Source organism: Rhinatrema bivittatum, chromosome 9 (assembly GCF_901001135.1).
Source record: "Rhinatrema bivittatum chromosome 9, aRhiBiv1.1, whole genome shotgun sequence".
Lineage (NCBI taxonomy): Eukaryota > Metazoa > Chordata > Amphibia > Gymnophiona > Rhinatrematidae > Rhinatrema > Rhinatrema bivittatum.
Genome location: NC_042623.1, coordinates 185,536,619 through 185,548,702, shown reverse-complemented (window position 1 = coordinate 185,548,702; position 12,084 = coordinate 185,536,619). Strand labels below are relative to the sequence as shown.

The window sequence follows — 12,084 nt, the reverse complement described above, 5'->3', positions numbered from 1 at the left end:
CATTCTTTGTCTGGCGCAGGACTGTTCCATTCGATTGGCCCATCTGTCAGGGTTGTTGTGGCAGGGACCTGTATTTTGTGACCGGGAGGATCACTTCTGTCTGCTTGAAAAGTTGTTCAGAGCCTGTGATTGCGACTTTGCTTCAGGCAAAGCAGCCTTCCACAATTTTGGCTTATGTCCAAGTGTGGAGAGTCTTTGAATCCTGGTGTTTACAGAACAAGGTGCAGCCCTTGAAAGTGGACGTTCCACAGATTCTAGCTTTTTTATTTTTGCAAAGTGGTTTGACTTATGGTTTGGCCTATAATTCCCTTTGGGTTCAGGTGGCAGCCTTAGGTTCCCTTCGAGGTAGGATTTAAGGAAGACTGTTGGCGTCTCCCCCGGATGTGGGTCATTTCCTTAAAGGGACAAACGTTTCCATCCTCCTGTTCAGAAGATTTGTCCGGCATGGAATCTGAACTTGGTTCTTTTTTTTGCCTAGGGTTGTTTCATCCTTTCACCTTAACCAGGTGATTGAGTTACCGGCCTTTCTGAATTTGTCTGTGGATGCTCCTATGGTGAGGGAGCTTCACTTTCTGGATGGACATAGGATTCATTTGCGATATCTTAAGGCAAAAAAAGCATTTCAGAGATCTGATTATCTTTTTTGTCCTGTGCAGAGGTGCTAAGAAGGGAAATAAGGCATCTAAGGGCACTAGTGCATCATGGCTGAAAGAGAAGATAGCTCTGGCTTACATCTGTAAGGGCCAGTCGGTGCCGGAGGGGTTGAGAGCGCAATCCACTAGGGCACAGGCAACCTCGTGGGCGGCGTGTCAACTGTTTTCTCCGCAGGAGATTTGTCGTGTGACAGCATGGTCTTCGCATCACACTTTTACCCAAACATTACCGCTTGGGTATGCGGGCACCGGAGGTCACGTCTTTTGGGGAAAGTGTGTTGCGTGCGGGTCTTTCTAGTTCCTGCCTAGAATAGAGGGGCTTGGGTACACCTCTCTTGTCTGTGCTGATCCAGGGTACGAACAGGAAAGGAAAATTGGTTCTTACCTGCTAATTTTTGTTCCTGAAGTACCACGGATCAGTCCAGAGACTCCTCCCCATTTTTCGAAAGACTTCTTCGTGTCTGGATGTTGCTGAGCTGATATGGGATATATTCAGAGTAATGAGAAGTGTACAGAGTTTCAAATGTGCATTCTGTCATGTTAAAAGGGCCTAGTTTATTTTTTTTTCAGGAGGCTCCAACCTTTAAGTATCTGTTCACCCCAGGTTTATTGGGGTTTAAGGTAGATATCTTGGCTTGGGTACAGGTCAATACTGAGGGACTGCGAGTGGCACTCTCGGTTATGTAGCAGTGCCTCAAACTTTTTATTCTCTGCCTCCATCTGCTGGTAGGAATGCGTAAACCCACTTGTCTGGACTGATCAGAAACAAGATCAGAAACACAAATTAGCAGGTAAGAACCAATTTTCCTTTCCCAGTCCCTGCATACTTTGAATATTGCAGAGGATAAGAAGGAAGGTTTCCAGCTCTATAGGGGACCCTATGATGGTCAGTATTAGAAAACCATCTAAATTCTTCCCAATTCATAAGGCAGTGAAAAATTTGATTGATCTGAAGCGGATGTCTCTGGAAGCCAGATTACATTCCTTGGATCCTCAAGAAAAAGGTGGATTTCGTTTTCTCAGGGTGGATGCGTTGGTCCGCTCTGTAACCAGCAGAGTCATGATCCCATGGGCATGGGCAGCATTAGTGCAGGCTTCCCTCACACACAGATTCAAATAACTTTATTGGCATAACAAGTTGTCAAAGTAATACATAAAATGATTTAAAATAAAATGGAAAACGTTTGGAAAATGGCAATAGTAAGAACAAAAGTACAGTGTGCACATACACCCCAGAACAGGTTACCACATGAGCAGCAGCTGTGTAAGCCTCCCCAACACCCCACCCCACCACAGAACAGGTATAGCGTGGGCAGTGGCAATGCAAGACTTCCAGCACTGTTCTAGATCAGCCATTTCAAGAAGTGAGAGGGTAATTCTGTTTACATGCCTGTTCCTTTGAGTTGAATGTGCCAGCAATGTAGCTAGTTGGTGCCAGCTGAGAAGTAGAGACTAAATTCATTTAACATAGGCCACCAAGCGGCTATCACATGGTACTGACTCAGTCCCGCTAGATAGAGCTCACGGAACCTGAGACCTAGAGGCAAAAGATTGTATATTGTTAATGACCTTGATCCTTGAAATGACAGATTTTCTCCTTAGAAAATTTCCTTTCTCCAAAGCATTCTTTTCTAAGGCAATTTCTTTGTCCATGCACAAACTCTTCTTCCTGAGTTTCTCTCTCTGCTTCAGGTTGATGCTCACAACATTGTTCCTTGCTGGGTTGCCTCAAACAAGCAGGAGTATGCAGCCCGAACAATTCGAAAGAAAATCCATGAACAGTTCCCTTGGTTCCTGACAGAATTTCCTGCATTATCCAAACACCCTTATAACTCCAAATTTACAGCAATGGTAGGTATTTCTATGGACAGAATCTAGTTATACTGTTTCACTAACACAGAAAATGTAATGTGTCCAAAACATTCTTTTCTTAAAAAGCTTCTTCAGCCTGTGATTGGCCACTGTATTAGGCACTTTTTGGCAGCTGTTCCTGTTCATATCCCAGATCAGTCCGGATGCATGGGTTTTTCATTCCTTCTAGCAGCGTGCCACCTGCAGTCCCTACGAATTCTGTCTCCAGCAGATGGTAGAGGTGCAAAACCTGCAGAAATGGCTCCCAGGGGTATTAGGCTTCTATTTTGGGGCCATCCACCTGGCTGAGCAGGGGAGTCTGTGGCCCCGGCAGGAGGTTTGCCCTGGTTGTGGGGGAGTTCACTGATAGCCAGTGGTCTGGCTGCCTCAGATCTCCCTTTGCCTGCTCTCCTTCGAAATGGCCTGACCTCTCAGTAATATTGGAAAACAGGCTACAGCAGGAAAGTATATTTTCATATTCTTCTGGATACTGTGACTTAAAAAAAAATTTTTTTTAAAGGGTCAGCAAGCCGATGTCCTTTGACAGGGAGCTACTGTGAAAGAAGGGGGGAGGGATGCAAGACAGGCTGTGGTGCAGCTGAGTGCAGATGCAGCAATGGTTTGGCTGGAACCGAGAGCGCTGCTTTTTCTGACCACGTGGGAGCCGTAATGGTGGCTACCGTCGAATGCAGGAAGCCCTGTTCAGCATGTGAATTCGCGTGATGGGCCGTATGGGTAACAAATGTGCTGCATCTGCAGTCTCATTTGTTTAGGTGCGCTGCACAGAGGGCGACGGGGGAGAGTTGCCCCCAACCATGGTCCCGGTCTCAGTCGGTCAGTTCTTCTAAGTTTCCCGTGGGGCTTATGTTGGATCCACTGCATCTGAGTAGACGAGCGAAGGGAACAGCGTCCGTTTTAAATCTTTCCAATTATGTTGGCAATGCATTGTCCCGGTTGTCACTATGCACTGACGGGAAGAGGACCCTGGAGGGGCCATTTCCTCTCATCGTGGCCATGATCACTAAGGATTTTCTTGGTTAACAAAGGACTCTGGGGGAGTTATCGGGTGGATCTGCACAGGCCTTCCGGGTACCCCCTCGGTGATGGACTCCGTGCAAAGAAGGGCAGGCTCCTAGCATGACAAGCCATGTGAAGGTCCTGCATGGGTAGTTGCACCAAATTGAGGGGGTTTCCTTAACACTTTTTTTCCCCAAAGTTTATGGCTTTTTATAGTGTGGTTTTTTGTTTTTTTTTAAATATAAGCTCTAAGTAAACTCCCTATCTCACAGATTGTTTTTATTTCTCAGATTCTCCCTCCTTCCTAGATCTAGTAAATGGGAGCTGCACCCTGTGGGCTGGGCTGGATTGGAGTTTCTGGCCTTCTGAGCGGAATATTTTGACCCATCGCTCCTTAGGGAGGCCAGTGATTGATGGAATGACTCTGATCATTCTTGAAAGGGGGAAGAGTTCCTGGGAATAAATTCCCTTTGAAGGGAATCTGCAAGGTCTGGCTGTAAAGAGGCACAGTTAAGCAGGAATTTATTCCCTTCCTGGAGAAACCTGAATAGGGTGCCAGGAAGGGGTTATCTTAGCCTTCAGGGTGGGGAATGTGGCTATTAACATTGCTATCCCAATTTTAGGAGCCCTACTGTCTCTCAAACAGACTGTGCAGTTGAAGGCTGGAGTCGCCTTTATTACTGATGCTTTGGATGACTTGCAGCATGCTTCGGGTTGAAATATGATATTGACTGTTTTGGCTAGAAGACTTCTAGGTTTGCACGAGTAGGCAGCGGATGACTATTCCAAGTTTCAGCTTGATAGTTTTCCCTTCCAATACAGGCTTTAGTTTGGAGAAGGACTGGAGCAGCTGGTGAAGCACTTAGGCAAATCTAAGGGGCATTATTTGCCCGCTGATAAGCCCAAGGGACATAGGGAAACTTTCCTGAGAAGACACACTGGTGGTACTGGCCAGACAGCGGGCCCTCTGCACAAAGACCAATGTCAGGCATGGCACAATCCTTTCAGGGGAGCAAGTAAGCCTGCCTGTGCAGATTCTAGTTCTGGTTCCGGGGGCTTAAAGGCACAGTCCACACAATGAGACGCGGCTGGTCCCCCAGGAGTCATAGGAGGGCGGTTGGCCCTTTTTTTACGAAGAGTGGACCAACATAACAGACCAGTGGATGTTAATAAGAGAGGGCTACGCCTTAGAATTTGCTGGCCCGGTCCACAAAGCTTTCATGGTTTCCTCTGGTGCCTTCAAAGGCAAGCAAGAGGTGGTAGGCACCACGCTAGATTGGCTGCGGCATTTGGAGACGATAAACCCCATGCCCTCAGGGGAGTGGGGCAAAGGAAAGTATCCCATCTACTTTCTGGTTCTGAAGAAGGAAGGTACCTATCTGCCTAATTGAGACCTTCAGAGGGTGAATGTGGCCCTGAGGGTTCCTTGCTTTTGGATGGAGACCCTGCACTCAGACATTACAATGATCCACAGAGGGGAGTTCCTGGCTTCTCAATCTCACAAAAGCGCATCTGCATATCCCTGTCTGGGCAGATCATCAGAATTTCCTTCGGTTTCGTGTTGCTATGATAGCATTGTCAGTTCCACGCACTTCCATTTGGTTTAGTGACAGCACCTCGGACATTTACCAAGGTGATGGTAGTGGTAGCCGTGGCTCTTTGAAGAAGGTATCTTGGTGTATTCTTATCTAGATGTCTGGTTCATTTGGGCAAAGTCGAATGAGTTCTGACATTGCTTGGTTCAGCAGGTCATGTAGAGCTGGGTAGTGAATCTGAAAAAGAGCAAATTGGTTCTGACCCAGACGCTGGAGTACCTGGGAACCCACTTTGATACCATTCTAGGTAAGGTGTTCTTTACAGTGGAAAGAATTGGGAAGCTGCACACAAGTCTAGAGGTTGTTGCGGCTTCCTGCACCCAGAGTTAGGGATTATTTCTAGGTCCTGGTTTCTATGGCAGCTACTCTCAACCTTGTTTCTTGGGCATATGCTCACATGTGGCCTTTTCAGAAGGCACTTTTAGCCACTGGGATCCTCAGTCGGAGGAGTTTCGAATATGAATACCACTATATGGGGGAATCCAGGTCCAGTTTATCCTGGTGGCTTTCTCAGGCTTATTTGGAGCTGGCCATGGAGTTGGAGATCCCAGATTGGGTGGTAGTGACCCCATATGCCATTTGTCAAGGGCAAATGGCATATGGTGGTTGGTCTGTGGAGGAGACTGTGGGTCTGTCAGTCATTTGTAAATGAGGGTGGTTTGCAAGGCATTGCTTTCCTTTCTCCTGTGGGTGTGCAGTCGAGCAGTGAGTGTTCTATCAACGGTCCAGATGGGGTAGGAGTTTCATGGTGTCTCGGGTGGACCAGGAATTTTTCCACTGGGTGAAGCATCATCTGGTGGCTCTGGGGATGTCTCACATTGCCAGGGTGGACAACCAAAAAGATAAAGGGGATGGAACAGTTCCCCTTTGAGGAAAGGCTGAAGAGGTTAGGGCTGTTCAGCTTGGAGAAGAGATGACTGAGGGGGGATATGATAGAGGTCTTTAAGATCATGAGAGGTCTTGAATGAGTAGATGTGAATCGGTTATTTACACTTTCGAATAATAGAAGGACTAGGGAGCATTCCATGAAGTTAGCAAGTAGCTCATTTAAGACTAATCGAAGAAAGTTCTTTTTCACTCAACGCACAATTAAGCTCTGGAATTTGTTGCCAGAGGATGTGGTTAGTGCAGTTAGTGTAGCTGGGTTCAAAAAAGGTTTGGATAAGTTCTTGGAGAAGTCCATTAACTGCTATTAATCAAGTTTACTTAGGGAATAGCCACTGCTATTAATTGCATCAGTAGCATGGAACCTTCTTATTGTTGGGTAACTGCCAGGTTCTTGTGGCCTGGTTTGGCCTCTGTTGGAAACAGGATGCTGGGCTTGATGGACCCTTGGTCTGACCCAGCATGGCAATTTCTTATGTTCTTATTTATTTGAGCAGACTATCTCAGCTGGCAGGTACTGGACGTCAGAATATGGGAGGTGGCGGAAGAGGCAATGACGCTCACTAGCTCCAGGTGAAGCATTCCTCAGCTGGAATTGATGGCATCAAAGAACGCCAAAGTATGTTGTTTTTTCAGTCACAGGCGGGAGGTTGGAACAGAGGGTCTCAACACTTTTGTTCTCCTGTGATCATCCCCTATCATGTTGTTCATCTTCCCTCCTTGGTCCCTAATAGAAAGGGTTCTAAGACATATCTAGACTTACCCATGGAGGTCGATTTTCGTGGCTCTGGAATGTTAGCATTGGCTGTGGTTTGTAGACTTGGTAAATCTGGTGGTGGATGGTCCTGTCAGACTTTGGCATCTTCCCGAATTGCTCCATCATGAGCAGTCTTCTTGGATTAGGCAATGTGCTTTTGTCTCGTAGCTTGGCTTTTGAAAGGAATCAGTTGCAATTGAAAGGCTATTCAGAGGAGGTTATTACCACTTTACTGCAGACTTTCACTTTGTTGGCTTATGTCAGGGTGTGGAGAATGTTTGAGACATGGTGCCTCAGGGAAAGGATTCTGCCTGTTTGAGCTTTGGTGTCTCATGTTCTGGCCTTTTTGCAGAATGGTCTAAGTGAAAGGACTTGCATTCAGTTCTCTAACAGTCCAGGTGGCAGCCTTGGGATGTTTGGTGGTAAGGTGCAACGGTTATCCCTGGTATCGCATCCGGATGTGATCCATTTTCTTCAAGGGGGTGAAGCATTTATGGCCTCCAGCGAGGCAAGTGTACCCCTCGTGGAATCTTTACTTGCTCTTGGCGTTCTTTGTGGTCCTTAGTTTGAGCCATTGAGAGAGACGCTGCTGAAGGACCTTTAGCTAAAGGTGGTGATTTGTTCGGCCAGGAGAATTTCAGAGCTTCAAACATTCAAGCATTGTCACGTAGGGACCCTTTTCTTCAGATTTCGGAGGATGGGGGTCTCCATATGCACCATGCCTTCCTTTTTACCAAAGGGGGATATCTTCTTTTCACTGTTAACTTCCCGCTTTTCGGATTTGGACTCTACTCCTCATGCGAGGGAACTTCACTTGGATGTGCGTCAGGTCCTGTTGCACTATTTAAGGGTCACCAACAATTTTCGGAGGTCCGATCACCTCTTGGTTCTGTACAGTAGAACGGATAAATGGACTAAAGCTGAAAGAAGCCATTGTGTCAGCTAATGTTTGCAAAGGGCGTTCGATCCCCATGGGGCTATGGGGCTATGGGCCTTGTTCTACTAGGGCGCAGGCAGCGTTCTGAGCTGGGTGTCGGGTTGGTTTCCCCTCAGACGTTCTGTTGAGCAGTGACCTGGTCTTTTCTACACCTTTTTCACGAGGCAGTACCGACTGACTGGGCGCCAGAAACGGCTGGTTTTGGGAAGTGTGTGTTGCGAGTGGGTATTTCAGGTTCCCACCCAGTTTAGGGGAGCTCGGGGTACATCCCATGCATCTGAACCGATCTGGGGTATGAACAGGAACGGAAAACTGGTTATTACCTGCTAATTTTCGTTCTTGGAATACTGCAGATCAGTCCAGAGCCTCGCCCTCTCTGGAAAGATCGCTCTGTTTTGTATCTGCAGATGGTAAAAAATTGTTTTCGGTTTTGGGGTATTCAATCTTTTTTTTATACATGAAAGCGCTCCAAATTGGGGGCTTGATCTTTCTTCTGCTTGGGTTAGTGGGGGAAGTTATTTATGGTTTAATCTCGTTGGCTTGGGTACAGTCCATACTGAGGGACTGCAGGTGGCACGCTATCTTAAGTTGTAGCGCAGTGTCAGTAACATTTTTCTTCTGCTGGTAGGGATGAAAGACCCATGCGTTTGGACTGATCTGTGGGTATTCCAGGAACAAAAACTTAGCAGGTAAGGACCGATTTTTTTCCTATTGAGCTCTTGGTTCGCAGGAGGTTCCTCTCCTCTGTCTGCTGCCAGTGAGTGTTGGCTTGAAGATGCTGCTTGCATTTGGCTCTGCCCACAGGGACTGTGAGCAATGCTTTTCTAGCAGTCTCAGCTGACCCGAGAAGCAGGCACAAATCTCACCCCAGACCACCTGCTTGCCAATGTACAGCACTACCACTGTCACTTTTTTCATTGCACGAACGTTTTTTGTAAAAGGAGAGTTAGTTTAATTGCCTAAAATGACTCCTATGAAGATAGGACAGGCCCTAGGGATGAATTTTTATAAAGCATTGCATCCTCTTCAAAGTCTTTTTTTATTTCCCTCCCGTCTTGTCTTGTGCAGCCTGTAGACTGGGATGCCTGCTGCGCCAGCCTGCAGGTTGATCGCTCTGTGAGGGAAGTGGATTGGGCCACGCCCGGGACCGCAGCGGGGCTGAGCGTGCTGCAGTCCTTCATAGGCGAGCGGCTGAAGTTCTTCTGCACGGATAGGAATGACCCAAACAAAGCTGCACTCAGCAACCTTTCACCATGGTTTCACTTTGGTGAGTCTTCAAAGCTCTTTACTCATCTATCACCGAGAAGATGCAGCTCTGGGGACAGTCACCCAATTTGATCACTAGTCTGGCCGGTCTTATCATGTCCCCTTTCTTTTTTGTTTTGTTTAGATTTGTGCTGTCTTGCAAAAGGAAAGAGGGGAAATGGATTGTTCCCTGTACGTACCAGGATCAGTCCAGGACACCTGGGTTGTGACCCCGCACCAGTAGATGGAGACAGACTAAAACTTGTGGGCGGAGCCATATATGCTCCTGTGCCAGTCACAGCCCCTCAGTCTTACTCTGTCTCCAGTAGGTGGTGCAGGTGTAGTCACAGCCTCTGGGTGCCCTGAGGACTGATACTTAGTCAGGGTTATTTTAGTTATTTTGAGTTCAGTTTTTATGTACGGTAAATTTTTTATACTAATTCTGGTGAGAGTAGGTAAAAGAAAGCTGTCCGTCCTGCCTCCCAGGGGGGTGGGAAGGTTCTGAGAGGACCATCCCCCCCTGGTTGAGGCCGCTGCTGAGGGTCGAGGACCCGAACTACCAAGGCAGCAGCGTCGGGGGTGACACCGGGGAGCCCCGTTCACTCACCCCCAACAGGAGCAGGAGCCCCAGGACCCTGGACAGCGGCAGGTTTGAGAGTGTAAAAAAAAAAAAAAAGTGTACTTTTAATTTGCTTTTGTTTGTGCCGGCTCTCCGTTTTTTCTTCGCCGGGGGGGAAAGGTCCTCGGTTCGGCGAGGGGAGTTTTTCGGCGTTCAAAATTTTTTAATTTTTATTTTGAGTTTCTTGACCCGTTTCCCGCCGCGACCGCGAGGATGCCTCGGGGTACAGTTTGCCGCGCTTGCGGCTCGGCGCACGCGTGGCTCTCGCATGAGGGGATTTGTTCCGCCTGCGTCCCAGGGCGGGGAGGGACCGTCTGGGACAGGCAGGGGGGTCCGTTCCCGGTCTGTGCGGTCGCCGTCGCGCACTCCCGCCGCTTCTGTCGCGCCAGCTGACCCCTTCCCGCTCAGTGCGGGAGCGGCGGCCATCTTGGCATCAGTTCACGAAATTGCGCGGGAACCTGCAGGGGATTCTGCCGTGCCTCCCGCGTTGTCGTCTCAACAACGGTCTTCGGGGGGGGGCTTGCACCGGGGGGGGTGGAGTCCCCGGATGAGGCTGGCGAGGAAACGGACTCCTCTGATTCGGGGTCTTCGTTTTCGGCGGATTTTGCCCTCCTGCTGCGCAAAGTTTTAAAATACAAGGGCCGCAGGCGCAAGGAGCTGCATGGCCACTCCAAAAGGGATGCTCCACGGAAGAAAAAATCCCGGGATGACCCTGCAACAGGAAAACGGACACCAAGAGGTGTCCCGCAGGATACGGAATCCGAGTCCACCTCACAAGATGAGGAGGATCCGCCCGACGAGCCCCTGGGGGGGGGCCGATGGCGCGTCACGGGACAGTTCTGCCCAGACGGGGCCGGGCAAACCATCGCAAGCCGGTGATGGGGACGACCCGAAGGTGGTACGCCTTTTCCGAAGGGACGAGCTGTCCCCGCTTATCCCGGCAATCCTCAACGAGTTAGCGGTTGAAGCCCCACCGACAGTCTCGCGCCCCGGAGCAACTATGGACCCAGTCCTGCTGGGACTCACTGGTCCAGCGGTAGACTTCCCATTCCATTTCTCGGCATCTGACATTTTGTTTCAGGAATGGGATACTCCTGAGCTGGGGCTGAAGGTAACCAAGGCAATGGATAAGCTCTACCCCCTGCCGGAGGACGCACTGGAACTTCTTCGGCTTCCGAAGGTAGATTCAGCGGTGTCGGCGGTAACGAAACGTTCCACGATTCCGGTCACTGGGGCCACAGCCCTCAGAGACATACAGGACAGGAAGCTGGAGGTGCAGCTCAAAAAGATCTTCGAGGTTTCAGCGTTGGGGGTCCGGGCTGCCATCTGTAGCAACTATGCCATGCGGGCTAGTTTGCGCTGGGCCCAAGTTCTACAGGCGAATGCAGGTCTTTCTCCTGAAGAGGCCACGCAGGCAGATCGCCTAGAGGCTGCCATTGATCATGGTGCGGATGCTCTCTATGATCTACTGCGTACTTCGGCTAGATCCATGGTTTCTGCAGTCTCGGCGCGCTGCTTGCTTTGGCTTCGCAATTGGGCGGCGGATGGATCCTCCAAGGCTCACCTTGGAGCCCTGCCCTTCAAGGGAAAGTTGTTATTCGGTAAAGAGTTGGATGATCTGATGCTTTTTCTTGGAGAGAACAGGGCTTTTAAACTCTCAGAAGACAGGTCCAGAGCCCGGTCCTCCTATTCGGCCAGGTCCCGGTTCCGAGGTAACAAGAGATCTCGTCCGCAGAGGTCCTCGGGTCCGTCTTATCGCTCGACTTCTTCCCGGGCTTCTTCGTGGCCGCAGTCCTTTCGGGGGAAACGTTACGGCAGACAGGGAGGCACCCCATCCGGCACGGGGCCCAAAGCCTCTCAATGAGATACGGCGGGTCCATTCCTTACGGCAGCTGCGGGCCTCCGTTCCAAACGTAGGGGCGAGGTTGACCTTGTTTTTCGAGGAATGGGCCAAAATAACGTCCGATCAGTGGGTCCTCAACGTCATAAGGCACGGTTACGCGTTAGATTTTGCACGGACTCCAGCAGACAAGTTCCTGATGTCGCCCTGCAAGTGCCCAAAAAAGACGACGGCAGTGCTAAACACCCTCCGGCGCCTGGAAGACTTAGGAGCAATCATCCCCGTACCTCCCAATCAGCAAGGCGCAGGTCGTTATTCCTTCATCGTGCCGAAGAAGGATGGCACGTCCCGGCCAATTTTGGATCTCAAAGGGGTAAACAAATGCCTGCGCATTCCACACTTCAAGATGGAAACGATTCGGTCGGTGATTGCCTCGGTTCGTCCAGGCGAATTCATGGCCTCCTTAGATCTCACGGAGGCGTACCTCCACGTCGGAATTCAGCCGTCTTTTTAGAGGTTCCTCAGATTTTGCATCTTGGGCAGACACTACCAATTTCGGGCTCTTCTCTTCGGCCTCGCCATGGCTCCGCGAACATTTACAAAGGTGATGGTAGTAGTGGCGGCTCACCTTCAACGAGAGGGGTTTCTGGTGCACCCCTACTTGGACGATTGGCTAATTCGGGCC

The 12,084-nt window shown here is 49.5% G+C and overlaps 1 protein-coding gene across 1 annotated transcript in view; it reads left to right on the top strand.

Moving 5' to 3' along the window:
* LOC115099142 (deoxyribodipyrimidine photo-lyase-like) overlaps window positions 1-12,084 on the top strand; it is a 58,881-nt gene that overhangs the window by 18,040 nt on the left and 28,757 nt on the right. The window contains 2 exon segments of the mRNA XM_029616511.1: window positions 2,346-2,504; window positions 8,764-8,962. Of these exon segments, the coding sequence (XP_029472371.1) occupies window positions 2,346-2,504; window positions 8,764-8,962 (358 nt within the window).